Source organism: Excalfactoria chinensis, chromosome 17 (genome assembly GCF_039878825.1).
Source record: "Excalfactoria chinensis isolate bCotChi1 chromosome 17, bCotChi1.hap2, whole genome shotgun sequence".
NCBI classification, from domain to species: Eukaryota; Metazoa; Chordata; class Aves; order Galliformes; family Phasianidae; genus Excalfactoria; species Excalfactoria chinensis.
This window is the reverse complement of record NC_092841.1, coordinates 7,136,159-7,163,944: the sequence shown is the minus strand read 5'-3', so window position 1 is coordinate 7,163,944 and position 27,786 is coordinate 7,136,159. Positions and strand designations below refer to the sequence as shown.

At 42.6% G+C, this 27,786-nt stretch overlaps 1 protein-coding gene across 1 annotated transcript; it reads right to left on the bottom strand.

Moving 5' to 3' along the window:
- Positions 1-85: 85 nt before the first annotated feature.
- Positions 86-25,752, bottom strand: GNA13 (G protein subunit alpha 13). The gene is made up of 4 exons (XM_072351885.1): positions 25,342-25,752; positions 23,313-23,539; positions 8,573-8,623; positions 86-4,060 (listed from the first exon to the last, which is right to left on the bottom strand). The coding sequence occupies exons 1-4, from the start codon at positions 25,622-25,624 to the stop codon at positions 3,488-3,490; spliced, it is 1,134 nt and encodes a 377-aa protein (XP_072207986.1). The 5' UTR covers positions 25,625-25,752; the 3' UTR covers positions 86-3,487.
- Positions 25,753-27,786: the final 2,034 nt, after the last annotated feature.

Genomic DNA, 27,786 nt, shown 5'->3' with positions numbered 1-27,786 from the left:
AATGAGTCCAATATACAGCCGTCAAGATGAATGAACCCACCTGATTATTATTATTTTTTTTCTTAATATATATTATTTTCTTTTTAGACGAGTGGGTATCCCAAAAGAAAGCTTTACGTTTTACATAACCTGATGGCTTACGCTCCCACATACAACACATACAGAAGTAACATTTTTAAAGCCCTGATGAACAGCCACAGTTTTAAGGTATCATTCGATGCAGTTGAACGCACTGCAGCAGGGAACAGTCATTTAAACACTGATTTCACTTCCAAGTACAGCAAAGCCTGTACAAGACAGTGGTATATCTCCTTATGGTCATTGATCAGTCATCTTTTAAACAGGGCTTACTCCACCGAGGAGAACTAAAGAGAGTTCTGTGAACCTTGCTTTGCCACCTGCTTTTCCACCTCTCCTGGAAATGCACCTTGACTTGGAACGCAGACTACCAAGCTGATCCTTCCTAACCAACAGTGATTGCTTCAGGATAAGAACCAGCCTGTTCCTCAACAGCAGTCTTGTACCAATATTAAATAACGCTGTACAGAAATGATATTTAGAAGAAAACCTAAAAAGCAATACAACAGTACATGAGTGCTCCTTTTCAGGTAGCTCTGAAGTTTAAAGATGAAAAAGCCCAATGTTGATTCAGTTTGTTTATCCAGTACGTTATCATAGGAACCATGTAAACAGCTACATCAAGGTTAGCTGCCTCCCTCCCTTTAAAGAAGTGGGAAATGCAAGTGATTTCATTCAGTAATTTCATTAAAATATTTCATTTTTTGCCTGAGATTCATATAGTGCTTATCTCCCAGGGACTACCACTTCGTCAGAAGTGCCCCAACACCTGGGGTGCACCTTGCTGCCTTAGAGGCCCCAACATTCACAGAGAAAGTCTTCCGAAAGGATTCAGAACAGCAGTGTTTTGTTTTATGTGTATGTTGGTTCACGGAGAAGCTCGCTGAATATTTTCCTACTCCTGTCAGAAGTGCCCGGTGCCTTGGTGAAACTGACCCCATCCTTAGACTGACATCAGTTCTGAGGATCTTTAGTAAATTAACAAGTCCCTTGACACAGAAAATTATCAACACTTTACATTATTATCTTCTTTTTTTTTTTTTTTTTTAGACAAATTCCTGGTAATATTCCTCATCATCCAACATCCAGTCTTCAGTCTTCTCTGTAACCACCTAGTCTGACATCCCACAAAACACTTACTACAGACCTTCTCCAAATTAATTGTTTTCATCAGCACAGACAAGTCTCTTTTCAAAATAAACTTGTTCAAACAACTGTCAGCAATGGAAAAAAAAAGTCACCTCCTCCTCCTATCCATTTGTTCCAATGGTTAATTGCCCTCCCTACATGGGTGTGGATTTGTTCAAACTACTGTTGGACTTTGGAGGCTAAAAGGCAGAGGTTTATTATCTGCTCACACAGCACTTACAGCCCGACCAAATCAACCAGTCATCCTCCCCAAAGGAAAGTGGAGAACTTTCGGACCGACACTAGAAGCATGTTGTCCAACCCTTTAAATACCCTCAACCAGCCTCTTCTGAAGTCTCCAGTTCACCATCCTTGAGTTGTTTACACATGAACCGAAGACATAAAAGTAACCGTATCCATGCCTAAAACAGAGGCAGAATCTAAATATCCCCATCCAATGATTGTATTAACCCTCTCGACAGTGTTGCACTGACTTTGTTGATAACACACTGTGACTTCTCCCAAGCTCTTTACAGAACTCCTTCCTCCCAAAATAGTGCCTCGTTGCAGCAAACACAGACTAATCTATGACTATTAATTGGATGATATAAAAATAGAGGTCTTTCAAAGCACTTAACTAAATAAAAATACACTATTCTCCACCTACGAACAGGAGAATGAGGTACAGATGTTAATACAACTTACAATCACAGTAAGTAAAGTTTAAGTTCAGGAGACAGGCGATTTTCCTATGTTCCAGCAACATGATCACACCTGCAGAGACGCTGCTCCAAGCACTGAGCACATTACATCACACCTCTTGCCACATACGTGGGATGCTGATAAAAATTCACGTTAAGAAAACATTGGCCAGCATCACGATCCACAGGAATGTGCAGGTTCCACGGGGCAAAGCGGCATGTTGGGCAGAATTAAGTGGAACTACAGCCTGGGGAAAGCAGCAGTACTTTTTAAAAACACATGTTGGCAAGCTTACTCTTACTTGGTAGCACATTGCTCGGTGTGTGAGGATTTCTAGGCAAGAAGCATTTGTTGTAATCACATGGTAACAGTAATATCTCGCCCCTACCCTTTAGAAAAAACTACAATGGAACTTTTGGTAAAATATTATCTAAATTACGCTATGCAACATGTTTGGCTCAAGTACACTTAGGATTGCTAGACCCAACTGGAAAGTCTCAGAAAGAACCTCATCAGCTGAAGTGTATTCTGCTGTGACGTCCTTTTTTCAGCAAACACATTCATCTTCACGGTGTCAGCTACACAAGGCCTCTGCTGGGAACACATATTTGCATAAGGCCACTGAAAATACTGTAGGACAGAACACACAGAGGCACTTAGGTCTGCAAGTACTTCTATCCGTCACCGAATCCTTACTGATCACGAAGAGGCACACTGCAGGAAGTCATAAACCAGTGATATATTAAAGCGCTTCAAGAAAAGGTAAGGTACCTACATGTCACATCTGGCTTGTGAAGATAAGATAAACAAGTTTAGCTTGCTCCCCTCCCCACATTCAAAAGGATCATCATAGTGCTCTACGTTTGCCACGGCTCCAAGACAGAGTACTTACAATGCAACAGAGTGAAACAGTGTACTGTGTCATTCACTACGCCTCGTCGCTGGACTCGTGCCTGCACCAGTACTTCCTGCCAGACGTCTGAAGTTCCCAATCCAAGGATTTTTAAAGCACATCCTAGTCAAAACCCCTGCAAAGGTTTATGCTTAACAGGAAGAACATTACACCCAGGAATCCCAGCTTCAGATGCATGATTCCAGCGAGGGATTTAAGGGTTTTCTAGCTAACATTAGACCTGAGAAATTGTAAGTCAGCTACAGTATCACAGTCTTCATTACGAAGTCTGACGTGAAAGGTCTGCCCCCCTAAATTACTGCCAAAGCTCAACAACTGCAACAATTTCATTGAAGTTTGGACTTGGAATTCTGAATATAGAATGATTCTCTAAGATAATATACACGTTCTTAAAAGGTCAAATTGAATCACTTTACAGGTAACTTAGACATAGGTCTGCTATAAAATTACAACTTGAGTCAACTTGAAGCTACACTGGGAGAGATTAAGCCTGAAATTCTGCAGAAATTGGCAATAATGTGTTCAGCAGCAGCTTTTAGCCACATATCAAGAAGTCTGACAGGATCTGGATTTCTCTACTCCTGCTGTAAACTTCTAGTTTAAAAAAACAAACAAACAAACAACGACACACAAGAGTTACTCAAATAAAAACGTCTTTTTTGCACATCACTGTAGCATAAGCTGCTTGAGGTTGTCATGAAGGATGGTATCCTTGACATCACGGAAAACTAGTCGGATGTTCTCTGTGTTAATAGCAGTGGTGAAGTGGTGGTAGAGGGGCTTCTGCTGCTGGTCCCGACGTTTGGTACGAAAACAATCCACCAGGAATTTTTGGACATCCGTTAAGCAGTGGGGATCCCCTTCAAATTCTGAAAAATAGTCTTTGATGCTCACTTTTTGTACTTTTTCCTCAAGCAAGTCCGTCTTATTTAAGAAAAGAATGATGGAGACGTTGCTGAAAACCCGGTTATTGACTATTGTTTCAAAAATGTTCAGGGACTCCGTAAGGCGATTCGTTTGCCGATCCTCCATAAGCACTTGGTCAAATTCACTCGAGGAAACAAGGAAGAGTATTGATGTGACACTGTCGAAGCATTCAAACCAACGTTTCCGCTCTGACCTTTGGCCACCTACATCAACCATTTTGAAAGGAACATTCTTTATTTCAAAGTTGTACTCGTGAATCCCTTTTGTGGGTCTTCGTGCCAGCAGTATGTCTTGCTGCGAGGGAAGATAATCCTAAAAAAATAAAGCAGTTTGATATTAGGACAAGTCACGGGCACGATGATCGCAGCTGACTTGCAATTGAGAGAAAGCTTGCAGAGGAACAGCATGAAGCTTTGAACAAACATACACATGTATGTATATTTATATTCCAACACTGAAGCATTTTGCAAAGACCTGGAGTCAAAACCAGGAAACACACCCAATGTTAAATCAAAACATTTACTGCCCTGCAGAGAACTGAAGCTTTCCATGTGCCAAATGACAAGCATTCCTACACAGTCCTGAAAGGTGCACCATCAGCTCCTCATACCAATTTCCCTCGTTCTGAATTATTTTCTGCTAGATTCATCATCTTCCCGCAAAGCTAGGAAACACATCTGACAGCTACACAGGAATGCAGCAAACGGGGTCTAAAAATGGGGCTCTCAAACCCGTATTCATGGTAGGACTCCATCCTAACTCCAGGCAGTCAGTTTGCCCCATGTTCTCATGCCTTCAGCACAGCTGCCTCTAGGCAAAAAACCAACCAAACAACCCAACAAAAAGAGCTGCTTCAGTTAGAAATTAAAGGCAATCAATTAATTAGGCCAGAAATGCCAAACCTAAGTAACTGGCTGTGTCTGTACCATGGATCTTTTGGATCCAGCTGAATCTGTCCAAAAAACAAAAAGCACTTCTATTAATTAGCTGTGTCCCTCCTGTGAGCTCCCACCAGCTTGGTTTTGTCCAAACATCCTGTGCAATTGCAATTAGTAGATCAGAAGGAGAAATAAGCAGTTGATGACAGCATTGCTCTTGCAGTAGCATAGCTCAGGGAAACACCTGAGCCAGCTGTCCCTGTGGTTCTCCAGCTTGCCTTTCTTCCCAGAATTACACAGGCAGCATTAAGTTTCTGCACTTCTTACATGATCACTGTCAACAGATGCAGATGCTTATTGGAAAGAGGAATTCTTATTAGTCAGCTTTCGCTGGCATGAAATTCAACATGCATCATTTTGGGTATTTCTTCATCCTAAGAATTACATTTAAGTCTTCTCCTGTTTAAAAACTGCACCTCAATCAGACAGCTGGCTGATGCTGATGTTTACAGCTTCTCTGTTCACTTCATACTGAAACTCTTCCTTACATTTTCCAGCATTTCTCCTAACTTCAGAACGCATGATTTAGGTTTCAGAGCTGGAACTTCAGCCTCTTCTTAGTGATCTATGTCTTCCTTTGACACTGCCAGTTACCAAACTGGAAGCTTTTATAAAGATATTTAAGATTGTAGTCCAGAAAGTCTGATTCAGCTAATAAGTTGTGAGTTAGGAGTGGGAGGGAAAATATATTGCAATGCAAATACTGGTAATTCCAAGTTTAAGAGAGCTAGAAAAGTTTGAACCACAGCAAAAATTGCAAGGGAAGTGTAACGCTCCAAACATTTAATTTGCTTTACTTTGTAAGCTCAAAAGTGAAACTAGCTAGACTGTTTTGTTTGAACTCCTTGCTCTCTTCATTTGAGCCACTCAGGACTAAGGCATTGATTTTTATCACAGCCTGCAATCACAAAGTAGTTCTCTGAAGCACAAGATCCCCACCCTGAACCACTAATACAAATCCCAAGCCTGTACTACCTCAGTCTGCAGAAGAGTTCAACAACTACAACAGTACTGTGTTCTCTTCCAACTGAGCACCAGACATGTGCTTCTAGGCCCTTCTGATGAAGGAGAAGGGAATATGAAGAGTAATAGCATGTTTGTTCGTTACATTTATCTTGGATTTTTTTCTGCCAAGTGCTGTTAAGAGAGGAAGGACAACCAAAAACACACAGCAATATCAAATGGCACTGGGTACACATGAAGGCATTTTGAGTCATGTCGACTGTTAGCTTTTTGGCAAGAGAGTTCAATGCATATCCCACCTTGCAAACAGCACGTAGAGGGTTTTTCATTTGGCAATTCAGTCACACATTCTCAAGGCAAAACCAGGAAGTCTTTGAAAAGCTCAGGAGTGACTGATATTTTTAGAAGTACGAAAATGAACAGAATCAAATAGTAGGAAAGGCCTTGCATACTTTGCATATTGCTTTCCATATTGAAACAAGAGTACAAAGCAAACTCCTCTGGAAGAAGCTGGCCTTGACTGTTTATTCAGTAAAGCTTTCAAGAAAAGGGCTCCATCCTAGAATTCCTGACAAATTCCCTGCACACTTGCAACCACAGATAAAACACTCTCAAGTGTTTTCAAGTTCTACATATATGGAGAAGACCTACCACATTTTAACCTACATAGCTGGCTACTCCTATGCAACAGCCCACAGATGAGTACACTGGAAGTGAAGTGCTTGCTACACAGACATCATTTGCTTACAGGAGAGTAAATAAAGCCAATTACAAAGTAATCTCCCAGTATTTTAATGCCCTTTTTGAAGGACAGTTCCATTCTTTTCTCCCTCATACAGAGATCTTTGGGATACTACCAGCTTGCTACTGTAACAACTCTAAAGTAGTCCTTCCCTCACTACTGATCCCATTCCCTGTTACACCCATTGTACTTGTCCTGTACCCACTCTTCCATGAGGACTGACTTCTTTGCTACCTTCCTTTTCCCCCCCCCTTTTCCTCTTGTGCAGCTCTATTTGCCTGTAAGCACTGGCTCTTCTCAAGGACACATTGGTAACGATTCCTAAAATCCAAACCAACTTCTTTCTACCTCCTGCTTTCTTCCTGAATTGTCATCTTCCTCAAATTCACTACAGTTTACCTTCTTCAACAGCACAACTTCTTTCCGTTATCAGGTAGCTGTTTTGCCTATCACATCGCTGTTTGCCTACTTACAGCTGGAATTTAAGGTATGAATAAGAGCCAATCACACCATGGAAACCAACGTCTCTGCGAGCTTTTTTGAATACATGAAGTCTGCAGGGGCAGCAGAAGCAACAAGCAGTTGCAAGGAATGCAGCCGATCCCAGCCTCTCTTATTTTGCTGAGCTGATTAAATCTGAACAGCAAGTTCTTTTCCCTACATGCTGTTATCAGCAGCTCCCTTTTTGGCAACAGGCAAAAGAGCTCCCTTTTGGCAAGGGGCACGCAAACCAGAGGTCTATCTGTTTATACACAATTCGATTGCAGGCCAGCCTCATTGTATCAGATTATCAGATAAAAGCAGTAAAATACTTACATTAATACAGTTTGTTGAAACAATCATTAGATAAATCTTCCATACAGATAAGAACAAACCAGAAGAACCTATCAAATCTTTCACTCTTAGTAGCACAGCTAGCATTTTTTTTTCCCACCAAGATTTAATGTTTTCTGTGACTGCAGATCTTGAAGAATCCTTTGTATCTCAGTAGTATTTGGTCTAACTTTAAGCCAGAAATGCAGTCAGTTGGAGTTCAGCGCTCCCACAGCAACAGCAGAAATACAATTTGAGTGTGCATGCATACACGTCTATACAGACAAACACCTTTTTTTTTGCTTTTATTTTTAAAGTAGTGAGTTTTGGTCTCACGTTGTCATCAAAGAATGGAAGGTTTCTCATGAAGATCTCTGAAAGAGAAACTGCAAGTTTTGCACCCAAATGTACAAAAATATGTGGAAAAAAACAAACCCTTGAAATTCAAGTGGCATTGGATTTAGAGACTGAGAAATCCACCACTTGCAACACGTTTAGTAGCTCATTAAAGAGAATTAAAGCAGCTTTGTATCCTCTCATAACTGAAAGAAAAAAGGATTCGAAGGGTGAGTGCTAGACTTCAACCACGATACTTGGCAGCACACATGTTGCACAGGACATCACTACTGCTCTAGCTAGAAAAAAAAGAGCACAAAAAGTCTGGCTTCGCTTTTCCAATCTGTTAAAAAGTAGAATGAAATTAAGCCTGATGTAACAGCACTCATCTGAAGTGGCTCAGATTCCTTCAGTATTTGTTAGCCGTCTGCTGGAAACGACCATAGAGAAATGACCTCCCTTCAGAGTTGAAGCTAGAACTCCATTTCGAAAGCAATTTTCACATGCTGTTTCTGCAACGCAAGGCTAATGAGCACTGGCACATAACTTCATCACTGAAACTGAAACCAGCATCGTATTGAAAAGAACTCTGCAGATATTTCAGCTTTTTCCCCAGAGAAAACACATTCTACTCTGTACCAACTTTGTCCACTTTAAAACACATGCCACAGGAAGGTACCTCTGGCTTACATATTGATTTAGCTCACTTTTCCTAAGTGTGTATATAAACACATTTTTAAGTCATTTTTGGACATCAGTTAATGTGCTACTTCAACAAACTTCTGAGTGGGCGGCCATTTGTAATTTGTTTCTTGCTCAATTTCCACAGAAGAGTTTTCTTTCCCACGTCTCTCGACCCTCACATTGCCCTGTGCTGCTGACACGCCAATGATGAACTGCCGAGGTAATGAAGTAGGCAAAGTTAACTGAAGTTACCTTAATAGATACTAATTATATTTGATCAGCTTAAAGCCCAGTGATCAAAGAATCCTTTGAGGAGAGCAAAGAAGAGAGGAAAAACAACAAGCTTACCTGTTCTCCAAGTTTATCCAAGTTGTCCAAGAAATATTTTACGGATTCCCCCTAGAAATGAAAGCAAACAGTTACTTAGCAAGTGGCCCACTCACCTCAGTGGCTTTATTCTCAAGTCCAGTTAATCTAAATCTAAACTGAATAGCTGTAAGCTTTAATTACTACCTTTTTTTTCCCCCCATAAAGAAGCCATCCTAAGAACACAACTGAAGTATTATTTAAGCCAGTTAATATTTAAGCTTCAAAAGCACAGTCAGCCACGTTTATAGTAAAATTCTTTCTAATTTTAGGATTGCAAGATAAATCCTACAGCGTTATTCAGAGGAACAAGGAAACAACCATGCCTTCAGTATGAAAAGATGCATTCAATTCTCCCAGCCCTTTGAAGGCTCTGGGCACATGCATTCAGATACAGGGACTAAGGCAAGTTAATTTATAGCTGCATTGCCATACGATCCCACTCGTGTGCTGCCCCTGAGCACAACAAATGATGAGCAGAGGAGAAGAAACAGAGGAAGCATTTTACTAGACAGACTTTCCTGCCAAAGATCAAGTTGGAGAAGAACTCCTTAGTCAGGGATTAATAAACTGAGTTCTGTGCTGCAATGACGTGTGATGCTGCATCTACTGCATGGGCAACCTTCCAATTCAAGCTATCACTATCACAGTAACAACAGTTCTTAATCACTCCAGTAACACAAAACTGAAGGTTCTTTTTGTAACTAACTACAGTCAGCATTCCAGGACTCGGGGAGGGCACCCAGGAAGAACTCTCACAAGGATGCTGCTGGACTTGCAATAGGTAATGTACCAATTGAGCTGATTGAAAAGGAATCACAACAAAAACATAACGTGCTTCCCACTGACAGCTCTTGATTACCAAGCTGCAACATAACTTACTTTATTACAAACACACAAAGAAAAGCATCTGCGTTCCCACTCTGTGGATGGAAGAGCAGGAATTCTGACTGCATTATCTTGATGAGAAAACTATGAAGTATCCAAGACTGGAACAGCTACATCCAAGTCAGACAAGTGAATCGGGACAGCACTTACACACCAGCAGTAATGACTTCTCACTTGAATTAGGCTCAACAAATTTCTCTAGGAATTACATCAAATCTCAGTGTTAACCCATGTCCTCAAAGCAGCAGCACCACGCTACGGCAAAGAAACAGAGCAGAAAAGGTTCCAGCAGACACAAGAGCCAGGCACCTTTGTGAGGTTCGTAGATCCTATAAGTCACTTAATAGAAGTAAATGCTGCACCTTTAATTGGGCAATTTGAACATCAACTTTTAATTAGGCAACAGTGAGACTTCGGTTGAAACATGCTTTGTGCTTGACACACCTGCAGGAACAGAGTCCAGCACAGATCTACCACTTTATCTGTTCTCTCAGTGGGGACAAAGTGCAGCAGTGACACCATTCTAAAGCCTGCTGGTGCACAGCACCAACTGCCTGCAGTAACTGCAGTGTTTTATTATATTTTTTCATCATTTCAGAGATCTGTTCTAAACACAGCCCTGCAAGGAATGTGTAGGTGGAACAGCATTCTCATTTCACAGGCAATAAAAACACAACTGCTGTACACAAACCTACCAGGAGCACTTTTACTTCAAGCTTCCCAAACAGGAGTAACAGGAACAAAACGCAGCCTTCCAAGTGCTAAACCCACTGCCTTTAGCTGAATGTTATGGCAAAATAAAGTCAGACTCAATTTCTTGTTTAGGTTCTAGAAGGAGCTGAGAACCTTCCTCCCCCACAGGGTTATGTAAAAAAAAGAACTGGCCAGATTTCAGATTCATTAAGATATTTATTCTAGAATACCTGGGCCTCAGGAGCTGCAGGTATTTGTGAATATGTGTATTTTAATATCAGCTCCTTTCTATACTACTTATGGCAATGCTTGTTCCCTGAAGCATTAACTCCACAGTTCTGGAATGCATGAATTACTGCCTCTCCTTCAAATCCTGGGGCTTAATGCTGCTCCAGCAGACCCGGCAGCTCACGCACACAAGCAAACCACAGCCCTCAGAGGTCACCAAACAGCACCAGAGGCAGCTTCCCAAGGAGGGGATTTCCGGAAAGCACAAATGCAAAATGCATCGTCTTGCAGCAGTGGTAGTGCTCTACAGTCACATGTCCAGCAACAGCAAAGTAACATGAAGAAAGTTAGGTTTGTAGGCTGTCATGCAATAAAAGTCAGTGGCAGATAATTATCAAGGTGGCAGTTCTGAAATTCAAGGGATTAAACTATAAAAGTAATCAGATGTAAAGACAGAGAAATTCAAAAAGTAGGGACATACTGAGCTTCCCTCCTCAACGCTTCTAAGATCAGTCACTGGGCTCTTTCCTTATGAGAATCAATAAGACACCACACTGAGCTACTGTTTGTCAGCAGGACTCAACCCTGCTGTATCTTTAAGCCATTCACTCATTGGCTTTTATTTATTTGGATGTCATTGATAACTTCCAATGACTTCAAATACAACTCATCTTTTCCCTCATATTCCAGATACCCCTCTAGGTCATACAGCTACAAGCCAGAAAACTGACTCATACAAAGACATTCTGACCTCGATATTCTCCTATTAGCAGGAAAAGCACTGCTAGTTTCAGATACTCTTGAACAGCAAGCTATCATGATTAACAGATTGTTATCAGCGTGCAGTACTGCAGAACTGAGGAGTTTTAATACATCTTAAATAAGGTTAACAAGGCAGCATCACAAAGCACACAAACAAGATTTCTGGTGCTTTGGGAAGGTGTCAGTCTCAGTGTTTCATGCAATAATGGAAAGCAGAAAGGAAAAAAACAAAATGAATAACTGAAAGACTTAATCCCAGTAATTGCTAAAGATTAGTAAGAAAATGATCTGTCTGTGATCTTGCCTGCCAACAGGTCCAAAGACAGCTTTCACACTAGGCTATTTCCTGATACCAGATACAGAGCTAGATCTTGCACTGTAAACTGATGGCAGTGACTATATTTAAACAGTTGGACTCAACAAACATTTGTGTGTTCTAAAATTTGCCCTCACACAAACTGTAAACTATCTGCTTTACCTGTGATGACTAGAAAAAAGAAGCTGGGTTTCCCCGTGCTGTCCCGGCTGGCCGTGCCCTACCTCTGCCACGTGGCTGCTGCAGCCGCTCATCTGCTCTAACATTGCCAGCTGTGAAACAGAAGAGCCACCACCAACCAACCCAACAGCTGCTTGGGAAACCGAAGGATCTCTCTGTTAAAAAAAGGCAACTTTTTGCTGTTGTCTTCAAACCCTCATTCTGCAAGCATGTATCACGGAAAGTCCAGCTTAAGATCTAGTTAAAGCACGGTGATGCAGTGAGCTCATGTCAGTTGCCTCATGCTCCGCAGAGATCCCTGAACAAGGCACAAAGCCAGGAATAACGCATCTCCGATGCTATTTTAATGGTTAAGGAGATATCACAATGCTCCTATCAGAGAGACGAGAGAGGAGATAGAAAAGAGTACACCACACATAGTGGGTTTGATACCTACTACATAAAAATGAGGTTACAGTCAATTGCTCTCAGGTAACACCAGCACATTCACAAAAGAGCTTATTACATAGCGCAGCACAGTTCTACTTTTGCTTTGTGAAGGTCACAGGTGTTGGGTTTTATGTTTGTTTGTTTTTAAATGCAGATAAACCCTTCAAAGTGATTTCTGCAGCTCAGCAAACTTCTGAAGTGTGGGCAAAGGCCACCAATGGCCTCACCTGGCACTGCTCAGTTCCTTCTGCTCAGCTTGCAGCACAGCCCTGAAGACGCCAGCATAAGTGGTGAAGTCAAACACAGGCCTCAGCACATTTCTTGTACTCACGTTGTCAAGCAGCAGCTTTAACCAACAGCCACTGCAGTCAGTGCAGCAAAAATGAATGGCCTACATCAGCTTCAAAGATCCTGCAGTGTTAGATGATTGCGCTTTTGCACCTTTAATAAAGAACTAAAGAAATATATTTGAATCTCAGATTTGAAGCAATTGCTTTGACTGCTTGTAGAAGGTGCCCTTTTTACTTCAAACAAAGTGTACGTATTTCAGCTGCAGCCCTTCAGCCTCCTCCTGATTCAGAAAAGCATGTAAACCACAGGAAGTTGACTGTTAAATAACTTTACTCATAATTGTCAAGTATTCCATTTTCAGAAAGGTTTGATTCAGAACAGCTTGTGTGCCTCCTGGAGCCTTGTGATCCCTACACTTGAAGTCAAGCCAAGTCATTTTATTATGAACTCAGGAGTAATTCACAAAACACAATTAAATCATATTCTTATCGAGGTATCTGACATTAAAACAACAGCTTCTCTCACAAAACTGCAGTTATTTTAACTAGTCCTGCTTATGTCTGTACAATGAAGGACCTTAAGTCCCGTGTAATGCACTCTTCCTGCAGCAGTGATTCACCCATAGGACACCAGCGCATTTTAACTGCTGTTTTAATTCAGAAGATTAAGAATCTTTCCTAACAAAACATGGTACAGAGACAGATTACTGTTAGCAGTGAGTACCTACAGCAAAGCAGCCATAAATATTTTGTGGGGAAGAAAACAACATGAAATACAGCAGATGAACATACGTTTTAAGCTCAGGAAGTGACATCAACTTATTTGGTTTACATGAAAACAATATAAGCAATCATATATGATTTACTGATACCTTGAGATAGCTACATGAATTGTAGCTGCTTTAGGGGAACAGAGACACTATAATGCTTCCTAAAGCTGTAAACTGGAAAAAGGGAGAGAAAAAAGCATCAAATGAAGATTAAAGTTCAGTGGAACATACTGAGCTGACAAGACCTGAGAATCTGAAAACCAGGTATTTAATGAGAACAGGAGATGCAGCTTGGTAACTAGAGCAGATGATAGCAAACACCAATCATTTTCTCTTCCTGACCTGACTTGAATTTCTGGGAAAAGAGAAACCAACATTTCCACATCTATTAAAAACAAACAAACAGAAACCAAAACAACCCAAAAAAAACATGTTTTTAAAAGCTTAGTTTATAGGAAGAACAGGTAACTACAATGTTTTTGGGTTGCTATGTGTGTACCTAAGTTGATATAGAAAGCAAACTGCTTATAAGCAGGGAAATGCAGCTTGAAGAAGGAAAGACATTGGAGGAACTAGTGTGTTAAATAAAATACTGCATCTTACAACACCCATACACTCAAGTTCTTACAGTTCCTGTTATTAGAGACTTAATCCAGATAAAATCGTATCTGAGGATTTTTACAAATAATCCAACCAAAATAATCCCTAACCTTTATTTTCTTGAGCTCCCTCTGCCCCAGCCGATCCAAAGGAATTCTGACTACAGATCGGTGGTGCTGCTACTGATGATGCACCACAAGCCTTCTGAGATTCCAGTAGTAAGCATGGGAGCAATCCTCAGATGTGTATAAGTCAAGCCAATGACATCTCCTAGTGAGACGAGCAGGTAGGAGCACTGCAGCTCACCCTTCACCCCAATCCCCAAGGCTCAAAACACTGCAATAAAGAGTCAGATGATCAAGATGACATTTATGCCATTAACACATCTAACCCTAGTTAAGGTATCCATCTCCAATCCCAAATTATTTTGATAGTTAGAGCAGTGAAAGCTGAGCCACGTCCTACATCCAGACATTAAATCTGTTCTTTCACTAGCCTCAGAGTGAGAAACACTCCTGGGTCATTCTCAACTTTGATGTTTCTATTTTCTATATTCTCTCACTGTTCATTCCTCCCAGGGCTTTTTAATAGGGGTTCCTTTTCCAAACATGCCTCAGTTAAGAGAAAAGGATGAAACTTCTGCATTTTCATACATCTAACTTGATTATTCTGATTAGAAAAAACACAGATACCCTCCCTACTGTACAGTAACGCTTCAGTTACTTGTTTGGTATTTTCTATGGCTGAGGAAAATTATTTATTAACTCATCTGTTCTAACACTTGATATATTGCTTTGTGTTTAAAGAGAAACTTTATTGGCAGCGTTTTGGGAGTTTACAATAAGAATATCCAATAATTCCTTTTTAATAAGGCACTTTGAGAAAAGCATCAGTCTAAGCAACTGTCCATTTACTTACTGAACTGAAAGCCTTGACTAACACAGAAAACAGCTCCTCAGCAGAAATACATTTCCTTTAATTATGGACAATATTACGTTAAAACCAGCATAAACTGACACCCCCACCAAAACAAACCACCCCATTTATGCCTACAGAAGCATTATCACAGCCTTGTGGGACAAACAGATCCAACATCTGACCCACGTTATACTGATTTGTCCCTAGGAAGTGATGGCAAACTGCTTTAAAGCAGTTAAAAGAACAGCCTCAGGAGGGCTGAAGCACAGACACCTTATGTCATTACCAGACCTCTAAGGATCTATCTTCTTTCTCTCCAGTACAAACCACTTGAATAGTCAACTTAAGTCTGTTCTGCCTGTTTTCAAGATAAAATTTAAGTACATTGGAATCAGCTACAGGTTTTTGCAGTTCAGATACAGAGTGCATCTGCTTTTATAGGGGTACAAAACAATCCCTTCCTCCACCAATGCACGTCACAAATGCGTCACAGCTCATCCTACCTCTGCACAGCACTATCCTATTTCCTCTTTTCAGCACTTCCTGTGTGCAGCTCACATTGTATTTGCCTTTTCTTCAGAGCAATGAGAAACACATCACGCAGCGTACAAGTGAAACCGCATTCAGGCACGCAGCAGAGGATCTGGCCTCGAAAAAGAAAGGTTTAGGTCTTGATTCATAAAAGGTAATCTTTTGTAAAACCTTTTGGTAGTACAGCAGAATTTGGAGTTGAAACAGCTGGATGCAATTTGGTGGAGGGTGTTCAATAGCACAAAGCTAAAAATGAACCAAGAAAGGGAGGAGACCCACTGAGTTCATTGCGCGCCTGACGTTTTCATCTTGTACAACAACACTAACAGCAAAAGGTGAAGGAGTTTAAGAAGTTTAACCCAATTATATCCCTTTAATCTATTATTCCCTATTTACCAAGTAATCCAATTAAACCATAATTCTCAAAATGTGGTTAAGAAATGGAGGTAGACAGAGCACGTCAACCTGAGCACATGCACCGCAGTGAGCAGGCAGCACCTGTGGGCTGCTGGAAAGCCAGGACACCTGCATGGCTGTGCCCCAGCAGGAAGAAACAGTACGCCAGGCCACCAGCACTCCAGCCTAGAACACACTGTTCCAAAATAAGGCTCTAACATCTGGTTTCTTCTTGCACTGAATATGGTTTTGAATCATCCTCCTAAGTGCTTCATTGACTTAAACATCTGATAGCTAGGAATCCTTCCCATCTCCTGATGAAGCAATTTAATTGCCAGCTTCCTAATAAAATTTGCTCAAAGAACAGCTTTTAGGCTAGAACAGAGATAGCTTTCCATTAAAGCCTACAAAACTACAGTTTCTTCCATGCACGTCTCTCAGTTATGAGATTTCCAAGTAATCCTGAAAGCCTACTTGGAAAGCAAGATGTGCCATATTCCATTAGCAGCTGAGAATTTTAAGAAATGGAACAATTTTGAGCTGCATGAGGTGATATTCTGTTTGTACAACTCAAGAGCAAAACCCAAGAGCCTGCTGAAAACCTTTCCCACTGCTAAAAGCCCAAGCAAAACACAGCATTTACAGTGGCATGCCGTGCATCCTTAGGACCACTCTAAGCAGTGCAAACAGAGGTCCTTCCTGCAGCCTCTTGCAGGAGAGTCAGAGCCATGCAGAGGTCAGAGCCTGGTTAGCAAACACCACAAACAGAATTTAGGACACAACATCTGTGAAATCAGTACATCGAACAAATACACTCATGTTTGCCAGAACTTGAACAGAAATCAATCCATGACTGCAATTTAGGATATGCTGTTCAGAAGATCAAGTACACTTCCTTCAAAAACCATTCTCACTCGCTCCCTCGGTATTTACAACCCACACTTGTCTTCCAGAACATTTCCTTTAGGAAAGACATTCAATACTTTGCAAATAGTTCTCAAAGTTTCATTGATGAAATGATCTTTCAAGTCAAACCACACAGAGACCTAGCGAGAAGCCATATGAAAACAGGCACTGATGGAGACGAAATAGCCACCTCCCAATTCCTATTTACACTCTGGGAAGCATCTATGTAAACTTCAGATGTTTTGCACACAAAACAGACTGGAAGCAGACTGTAAACATTTGTTCCTCTTCCAGTGCGCTGACCCACTGGCTCCATGACTTCATGTGTTTGCAACTCAAACTGCATTTAATCTAACACTGAAGCAGCAGTGAGTCTGCAAATCCACCATCCATCATTTAGAGCTTTGCTTGCTTCCAAGTTGTACAAGACTGGCAAAGGCTCCAAAAAAAAGAGAGGTATTTGGCATGTGGGAACACATCAGCACTAAAACTGGTCATGTTGAACTTTAAGATGCTTGAAAATCCTGTTATTGCATATTCAGTAAACCAAATCATAACATCTAAAAAGCAGAACCCTAAACTAGATTCTGATGCATGCACTGAAGTATCCCTAGGATTCAGTTTTATAACACACATTTGGTTCCTATTTCAGCCTCGTGAGAAATCCAGGAGACCAAATGCTTTTTAGTTCTTCCTCTGCCTCCATTAGCAAAACCCATTTCAATTAAAGTTCTGATATTTCTGTTTGCAAACAGCACTCAACCAGCAGAACTGAGCCTTAGTACCACACCAGTGTATCAGAGCTCGTAACAAGATATCTGATGAGATTTAGTGATAAACTTACTACCTTTTTGAAAGGCCTACAAGTACCATTAGATGAATGTTAATTTAAGATGTAGTAAAAGTTGTGTCTAAAGCACTCAAGGCAGTAGAATCTCAGCAGCTTCCCAAATAGGAGCAATATCCAAACATTTCACATCACTTGTAGAATTTCACACTGGAAGATAACCCATTACTATGCAACCTGTTGTACACGCTTCTGCAGAGATGCTCTGGATTACAGAAGGTATCTGCATGCTGCATTGCCTTTCCTGCAACATCCCCATCCTCTTTATTCAGTCACCACAGCACAGCTAGTGAGAAGTGCTTCCAGCTGTCTGCTGAGCCCCCCTTTCTGCAGGCAGCTTAAAGTCATTTCTCTGGCATCATTAAACAAAGGAAGAAGATACAGAAACTCACCTCTAACAGAAAAAGAAAGTAGGACATTTTCAGTTCTCTAGTTAAACAAAAGAGGTGCATATACGACAGTAGCCAGTATAGTTACCCTATGGGTTTTCTTATGTATTAAGGTCAGCTGCACTTTTGCTTTCTCACATTTTCTTAAGCAACTTCCTCAGCTACCACATGTTAAAGTTTCCTACCATTTTGCTGCTTCTGCATAAGAGCTACATGAGTCAATGGCCTCATACGAAGTAATTTCCAAATGGACAAAGTCCTAGCTACTGCCACACCAAAACTGTGTGAAGTAATGGTGCTACACGTACTGACATGCAGGTTAGTGACCAGTAAGGAAACTGGTTCCTAGCCCGTGGTTATACCAACCACTGAACTGTGCTAGTGGAGACAAAGCCCACATCAGAATCACTTCTAAACTTGAAACAATGAATAAATCAATATATTGTGAATAACAAAAAAAAATCTACTTTCTAGGTGTTCAAAACAAAACATGACAAAGATGCCTGTCTGTAAAACCCGGCCAGCTTACACTACAAAGGCAGCTGGCAACACAAGGCCACTGCTCTTCAGAAACTCCGATACCTTTGTGCTGAACAGCTAACAGCAGAAAAGGAAGGATGGCAGAAAGGGAAGGAGCAGACCCAGAAGCAGCATTTTGAAGCACAGGAACTCACAGAGATTGAACCAGAAATCCTAATCTGAATTTGGAAAATGATGAAAGTCAGTACTTTGTGTAAAATTAGTATTAAGAGTTCACTTGAAGGTAATTCAGCTCAGTTACAATATTGTGATCAATCCCTACTACCCAAAGCACCCATAGACATGCTGGGAGGGTTTCTAGCCAAAAAAATAAGCATCCTTACTGTTTGGCTCTAGTGTTAATCTCTATACAAAATCTTATTAATATAGATCAACATAATCTTGTCGCTGGAGCAGGAAAAAAAGCAGAACAACGGAGATTCCCAGTTTTCTCTGAGGATTTAAATGATTCACTTCACAGAAATGAGTTTTGTGGAAATCTGTGTTAGCAACAAGCTTTGATAAATCCTTTTAATACAAAGTAAGGACAGAAGATGGCAAGTAGCTCTAACCTTTCCAAGGGTTTTAAGGAGTCGTGCTCACTGTACACATGCCATCTTGTCATGTGGTGTTTAGCAGACCTATTGATCAGGGGAAAAGGGGAAAAATAATTCATCTTCCAACACTGACAAAGCAGCAGCACTTGTTAGTTTTTATCCACAAAAATCCAAGCAACATGCAATGTAATCACAATCCCACTGACTTCATTACTGCCTCTAAGACATGACTTCCTCTTTCTCGCGTGTGGATGCATCTGCTACGTCACACAGCCCAGCCTATCTTCAAAACATTGGCCCTCTCAGAAGCACTACTCTATAATCAAGAACATTTCAAAGATACGTTGCCTTTGGACCAGAAAGAACGTTAAATTTTGCTAGTACTTTGCAAAGGCCATCTGAGGACTGATTCCTTCCATAACAGCTAATTTAATGTTCTCTTACATACAATGGCCCCATCAATATTCAGAGGCAGAAGCTAGAAAAGCTCCAAAAGAAGATGAAATACAATCTTCCAGTAAGCTGTACAACACTCTCTGAAAGTGCTACTCTACATGACAAAAACTACTATGGAGAAGCGGCAGCAAAAAGAACTTCACTCTGAACACACCTTTTCCTGTCTTCTATAATCTGATCGAGCACTTGCAGACATGTCACAAAAGTAAACAGGATCCAGAGATAAACACACTTCCAATCGTCTTCATGTGCCATCAGTGTCTGCAGTTGTGGGTGAATGCTGACAGAGTGAAATGCCATCACTGCCTCCTCACATTGAAGGATCGTGGCATTAAGAAAAACACATATGTATAATCTGCAAGTAGGGCAAGAAGCACATCTGAAGATCAACAAACGCTGGTAACAAACATCAAAACCCACCCAAAAGTTATCTTTACCAAGAACAAACTTTTAATGCATTCAAAACCATGCAAATGAGGAACTCAGCTCTCGTCCCACTTTTCCACTCTCAGAGAGAAGCAGACTGTTTCAGAAGCAGCACTTGCACAGAAGTGCTCTCCTCAGTTACTGGATTAACAGCACCAGAATGAGATGCTTCCTCAGCTGTCAGTGCCTGAAAGCAAATCTCAGTGAGAACAGCAAACCTTTACAACTACTGAACGAAGGATCCCATGGGTATAAATATAAAAGCAAGGAAGTCTCTACTTAAGCACTCAGACATCCCTCACAATTTGTTAAAAATATTTCTGCTTCCCTCCTCCTCCAAATAAAGCAATACAAATTTCACTCCAGCGCACAAGCAGCAGCTTCCAAACTGATTGGAAAACCAGCTTGCTTTTGTATTTAAGCAAACCACTGGTCTGCGAGTCACACAGTTAGGAGAATAGGTAGGTTAACCCAAGTCATTTCAGATTACATACATACATTTACTGGAAATCAACTTGTAACGGGAAACGCAAAGCCTTAACGAGATGACAAAGCATCAGGGTGACACAGACTAACTCCATAGCTAATCCATGCTTGCTGTGGGACACAAGGCCATAGGAGGAATGCTCCACAGATGAAGAAAAAGCTTGAGGATGACCAAAATCCCAAGAGCAAACTACAGGATCTGACAAAGCTATGGAGCCAAAGTAACCTGTAATAACTGTGTTAGTACCTAAATGGTTTTGGTTTGTAATAAAATTGGAAGGATTATAATATAGAACATCAGAGAAGTACTGAAGTGGCACATATTGCGCTGTAGGCTGTCATTAGTTCTTTCCAGTTTTATAGCACTACTCAAGAATGAACTAATGAATTTTCATAAGTATTGCTGTGTTACTGGCCAGAAGGCCCCTATTTTTATATAGAGGGAACTAAGAGATATTGACTATTCCCATGACCACTTAAGTTAGCAAAATGAGGAAGGACACTAGTGAACTAGGCATGGAAATGCTGATTTCTAACTCTATTAAAATACAACCACATTCCTCCCCCCCTCCTTCACATTGCTATAAAAAGACAGCGCTGTTTCTTTAGGCTCCCAGCATCATCTCTGGTGCTACAAATGAAAAATGGAGAAAAACAAAACAAGTAGCTCAATGATCTCTCACAAATATACAGCCATCTTCACATCTTAACTACACGTCTGTGTATGCTTTCACTTTAACCTTTCTTATAGCTTGAGCAGATAAGTGTAGAATAAATGGCATCTAGCACCACACTCCCGCATCCTTCCCTCCAGAATTCCAATGCAAAGTTTTGTTTCACTCATTATCCATCACTGCTCTGCTCCTCATTTGCTCACTTCTGCCTTTGCCTTATTCCCCTCACAAGCAGCGCTTTCCCTGCACTCCTGTCTGTGCCCTTTTAATACCGGCCATGTTCTTCAGTGCAGTGTCAAACTCAGTCCAACTAAGCTTGCTCATCACTCTTAAGTCAGAGCACACGCAGGCAGTCTTACCTAATTCCTCTATTGCTGATTTCTCTCATTACATTTTTTGCTTCATGCAGTTGAACTGGATGTACAACAGTATTTTTCTTTTATCTCCCACACTGCAACACCATTTTCAGTTTTTAAGCCTCATTTGAAAGTCAGTACTCAGTACAACGAAACCACCTGCATGTGCTTTCCAGCTCCCCCTGCCCTCCCTCAGGTATACTTGCAACTCCCTTCTCATCTATTTGCCTTCATTCCATACCACAGCACACACCTGGACCCCCTGAACACACTCCTACAAAGCCTGCCAGTGGATATATCAGAAGTACATACTGCTTTCAGGAGTTCTCTGTCATTCTGTTGACCACACATATCTTCATAATTTAATGCCAAAGTGTACGAGGGTAACACTGAGACTTGATGTTTGGGCAGTATTTACACACTGCTATCACCCCCTGCAATGACATCATTCAGCTCTCTTTTTCACGTTTCCATCATGTGATAAATAAATCCTTTCAAAATCTCAGCACAATTTAGGGAATAAAGCAGCGTAGGTATAAATAGAGCAGATACCTGATCTGCAAAACCTATTACTAGGGCAGCACTCAACTATGAATAGCACATTAAGAAATTCTGCCCAAAGCCCAAATGGCGATATGTGTTTTTTGCAGAGATCATTACGCAGCTTTAGGAACCTCCAAAACAAAACTTTCTTTTCCACCCCTCCCTTCATAGATTCAGTAGAAAACATTTTCAGCTCCTACTCAAAATGAAACTCTGTGCATGGTTCAGTTATGGAAAGAACCTACTGGTCAGAAACCCAAGGTGGCAGAAGTAGAAGCAAAGGAAAAGGGAGCTACTTAGCCTCAAGTCATCAAATATGTCTAATAAAAGACAAAACGTTTTTACTTAATGGATTTTATAACAGATCACTCCAGCATAGCAATTATGTCAACTACAAGTCACATTTGCAACAGATGAAAATCTTGAATACAGTCAGGCAATTACCCCTTTGTGATAATTTCCAATGCAAAAAGTAAGATGCAACAGGCCTCATTAAAAACCTGCTGAAATAGCACAGAACGGGTCAGGCAGGCGATAAGCCAGTTGGGCACCTCCCCGAGACACTCCAGGATCTGGGCAATACATATTTATAAAGAATATTTATACAACCTATTTAAGGCAGCCTGTGATTATACAATCATTCATAATAGCTCAATAGGAGACATCATCAGCCATTGTTCAGATTCACATTAAGACAAAGGTTATTTTTAAGACATAAAAACACAAAGCCAGTTAGGTTTAAGACACCAACAAGAACAGATTTAATCTATTTTAAGGTTGTCAAACCCCACCCTCAACCCTAAACAAGCCAATGCCATTGGCATTTACTACACAAGCCAACCAAACAATAAACAGCAAACTAAGTCTTGGTTTCCTCTTGCAAAATCAGCATGGAAACGGAACGAAGGGGCTTTAACTGTCACAGCTAATGCTTCAGCCAGAGAATCAAGACAATCCTTTTTCCTTTCCCAGCCCCACTACCAAACCGTATACACCAGTCTCTGCTGAGAACTTCATCTCACAAAAACCTCATTACATGAGAATTAACACAGACATCCGAAATTAAACAGGAAGTATACGGAGGGAATGTTTGCTAGATTGCTCAAATTGGAAGCGAGAAGGGAGTGGTTTTTAAATTCTTCTCATTAACCCATGCATATCTTTTCTTAAAGATCACTTTAAGTCTTCCCTCACTGCAAAGGATGTTTTTATTAAAAAAAAAGTTTTAAAGTAGAAAAATGTAAAAATAAGCACGTTAAATGCTCTATACAGTTCCACGCTTTGCTGCTGAGCATAAAAAGTACTGGATACTTTGGTTTTCTCACATAGTAAATGAGGACAATTATGTTGGGTGCTTCATGTAAATCTTGGTTCTGAAAAAGAGTGGGAAGAAACGGAGCTAAATGCATGAGTTTACAGTAACACAGTAACAGACAACCGTCCAAAATGATGGACATCCATATGGAGGTCACCTAGCAGAAAAGAGTTTCACCAAAAAGCAATATATGAACCAGACAACACACACACACCCCAGACTTCAAACACCGAAAAACAAAGCTTACCAACTGGAATTCTCTGCGCCTGTCGTATGCATGCTGGATCCCACTGTCCGCCCATAGAGCTCTTATGGCTGGGAGGTACTGTAAAAAAACTGCTGTCTCCACCATTCCTTGCACCACCGTGACGGAGCGGGTATCGAAAGCCATCATCGTATCTCCGTTACTCTGGTTAACAGGATCTCCCCAGGGGATATGAAGTTTCTCTCTGGCATCCACAAGGACTCTCACACCTTTAACAACATGAAAGAGCGCTGCAATTAGAATTTGTCTGCACCTACTATATTTATAGCCTATAACTGCAGAGAGTCAAACTACGCGCTTACTCTGTACCATCAAAGCTCAGTAAGACTCTGAAAACGGAAGAAAATCCGAAAGGTTCAGAAATATTGAATTAAAATACTACATTTTCAGGTAATAACAAAACTCAGAAGAGCCGCTATCAGGAAAACACAGCCTTGAGAAACAACGCTCCCAAAAATGCCATCTTTAATCTACCAGATCCCCAATCTACGGTATTATGGAAATATCTTTCACATACTTTTCTATTTTCCTCTGATCTCCAGAATCATTTTGCAGCTGTTATATTTACTTGGCAGGAACACAAAACAAATGAAGTTTATAACTATTTCATTTCAGAATATGTTAAGCCACTCGATGGCTTAATTTTAAGGCTCCCTAGTGCCTTCAGGGAGCACATCTTACTACTTTGTTACAGCATTGTATTGAATTGTAGAGAGTTGACAGTCTTTAAGGTCTTCAGGATGGGCAGACTAAACTCACTACAAACACAGAGCTCTCTGAACTGTGTGGTTTTACTGCTGAAGAGAAGCTGGAATTGCATTTACATGAAGACTTTCCCACACTTGCTATAATTAATAAGAAAGTAAATAATCTCTAAGAGAAACTGAGCGTCCTGAAACTGTCTCACATAGAGCTCAGAGGGAAAAAAAAAGAAGGAATAAAGTTGTGTTGATACCAATTATGTAAACAAAGGGAAATAAATTCTAGTATTAGGTTTGTGAGTGGCAAAGGAAAGAAAATCTAGAAAGAAAAAGCAACAGTAAAGACATGGAGAAAGATCATGTATGCTAATAGTGGGATAATGACCCCCCCATAACAGGGGGGTGAAATAAAATGATCTTCCATGTCCTTTTCAACCCATGTCATTCTGTGATTCATCCATACCAAAGTATCCTTCCAAAATTCAATCTCTTTCTATCGCTGTTGTATCTGTCAAAAGTAACGACTGATCTGCACTTCTACGTGTACACTTTTATAGCGAGAGCCACCTGACTCCATTAACACACTCAGTATTTCTGCTTGCGATTTCTACTTCCTTACTACATTCGAGTTTCTCAGACTTGATCTGAAGCAACGTTATGAAACAGTTCTTGAAGAACCGCTGGAATCCCAAAGCCCCATTCAGAAGAAGGGCTGATACCTGCCTACCATTCAGCCTCAAGAAACACAACCAGGATCGTACCTAAGCGTTACAGAACTCAAACTCAGAACGCGATGAGTGAGAAGTCAAGGCTGACAAGGGGCTGCCGGCTGACAGCAGCGAGGCGAGGCGCCCATCCCGGCTGTGGCAGCGTTGCTCGGAGCGTGCAGCTCTGCCCGCCGCTGTCAGCCGGCCGACACCGCTCTTTCCACGGAAGCAGATCGCGCACCGAGCTTCCTCCCCGGCACAGGGCACGGCCCAGCCTCAGGTGCAACTAACTCTTCCCCATCCACCACCGCCGGTTACCAGGAAACGGCCGGGCGGGCCGGGACCTCGCGGGACAGAACTGAACTGCCGTTCTCTCCACGCGGCGCAGGGCCCGTCCCCGAGCCGAGGGCCCCGCATCCCGCCCGCAGCGGGGCTGACAGCCCGGGCCGCCCCCGCCGGCAGGAGAAGGGAAGGCGATGAGGACCCCGAGGCGCGGGCTGAGGCGGGGACCCCGCGGCTCCCGCCGCCCGCAAAGGCCGAGGACCCCCGCCCAGATCTCCGCCCCGGGCCCCGCCACCCTCAGGCCGCCCCCGGCCGACGCACCCTTGATCACGTTGCTGTAGATGGTGGCCCGGAACTCCTCGCGGGCCGCCCGGTCCCAGTCCTGCCCGTGGATGATCCGCATCTGCTTGAGGAAGGTGGACTTGCCGCTCTCGCCCGCGCCCAGCAGCAGGATCTTGACGAGGCGCTTCACGTAGGTTTTCTCCCGGTTGAGGCACTTATCGATCTCCTTGGACTTGCGCTGCTGCTCGGCCTCGCCGCTGGTCAGCAAGCAGCCGGGGAAGCAGCCCGACAGCACGGAGCGCGACGGCAGGAAGTCCGCCATCTTAGCGAGCACTGCCAGCGAGGGGAGCGGCCGCCCGGCCCGGCCCGCACCAGCCCGCTCTCTGCCCGCGCATGCGCACCGGCAGCCCCACCCTCGGCGTAGGCCGTCCCCTCGCGCCTCACACGCGCGCTCACGTGATCGCGCGCGCCCGCCGCCTGAGTCACGTGACCGTCTCAACGCACCCGGTTCTCTCGCGTTGGGGGTGTCACGTGGCCGCGAGTCGCGCCCTCCCTGGGCGGGAGCCGCGCACAGCGACGGCTCCTGTCAGGAAATGGCGGCGGCGGAGCGGTTCGTTACCGTGGACGAGATGAATGTGAGGGATAAACGAGGCCTGGACCAGCCGGGCCGGGTAGCAACACCTTCACCACGGCCCTGCACGGTGCTGGGAAGCTGTCAGGAGAGCGGCAGGGGGAGGTCAGCCCTCGGTCAGAAGGGCAGGATGGAGCTTTGCCAGCTCAGCGGTTTTTTGTTCTCGGTACGAAAAGAAAACAGCTACGTGAAAAAAAAAAGAGCTCAGAACGGTTTAGACGCGCATTTCCTCTTTGCTGCTCCCAGAGCTTTCCAGCAGGGCTGCGGCACAGGCTTGAGCAAAGCACAGAGCGCACACGGTGCTCAAAAGCAAATGAAAAGCCCACCAGTGAAACGTAACAAAAAGATGTAATTCGTCATAGAAACAGGTTAAGAAAAGTCAAAGCTGTGCAGCAGAATCTATAGCTGACGGTCAAGGTTGTGCATGGATGCTGTAATGAGACTTTGCCTTCTAGGCCAGCAGAGAAATGCACCTAAAACCTGTGTTGAAACAACAGTGAGGGAATGAATGAAGAAAGAAGCTATTTAGTGATGTCTCCCAATGGCAATATCACCTTCCTCATCCAGGATAGCCCTCACAAGAGGTAACTGCTGCTTCAGGACAGACAAGTGTCTCCTAGGGCTACCTGCACTTTGTTTCAAGGCTACTTCCATCTCCTGTTGGCTCTCCCTGGCAGTCTTAGTTTTGCCCTTTTCCTTCCTCATTTTCCTCCTTTCACTTCGCTTTCCCCCTTCCACTTGCCTGCCTGGTTACTTTGCTCAAGCCCCTCCCTCTAGCTGCCCCTGTAGCCATCACTCTGTCAGCTGCTTTTTGCTGCCCCTCCCTGTGCAGGTCCCTGTCTCAAATATATCACCCAGTTTTCCAACACTTGCATTCTACGTTTCCAGCTATTCAAGTCACCAAGTGCTGGGTCATCCTTGGCCTCCTCCCAGCATTGTCCTCTTTGCATTCCCAACAGCTGCCAAGCTTTCCGAAGCTCCCTAGGTGTGCCATTCCCCCCCCTTGGCAAAGCAGCAGCGTGGCCCTCAGCTATTCCTGCCCCAAGGATGATGGATTTCCCTGGGGAGGATGGACTCAATGTTATCTACCTCAGCACTGCATCAGTTGTGTGTCTAGCTGCGTTCTCTCCACAGCAGCAGCCTGGTTTCATCTCTGAGACATGGTGCATAGATATTTCTCTGTTTCCCTTTTTTGCCTTCTTGCTACTCCCTGGAAGGTTCAGCAGTGATGGGAGACAAGTGCTCGCTGTCTATTCCCGCTCACCACTCTATTTTGGCAACTAAAGATCCCTCTTGTTTTCAGTGCTTGTGCTCTACCAGATGGGACAGTAGACTCCGGAAATATTGCTTCCACTGTTGCCTTACTGGGAGACCTGAGGTTAAGTCATGCCTCTGTCTGTGCCAAGTTTACGCTATTTTCTGATAAACTGCTTTGAAATCTTTCTGGAAGGAACTGCGTACTGAAATTCAGCTTGAGCCTGACACTCAGAGTGCCATTCATTTACGTTGATTCATTGATTCATTTACCTACCCCTTCCTTCCCCTCACCGCTGTCCCCGGTTTCCTCAGATAGAAATGTAGTTACCACACGCCTTTTGTGTAGCGTGATTCAACTTCTGATGTGTGAAAAAGGGGCAACCACTTAGGAAATGTCATCTTTAAAACAGGGGGGATTCCACCTGCAGTGCTTTCCACATTAGAAAGCAACAAGAATTGTCGCCTTCGCTGTGAACGTGTCTGGTGAGAACAAACATTACTGAAGGGGACTTCATGAGGACATCAATACTTAGCAGGGGCAGATGGAAGTAAGCAGGAAGACAAGGAGTGTGCATGGCTTCTGCTGGCACTCTGCT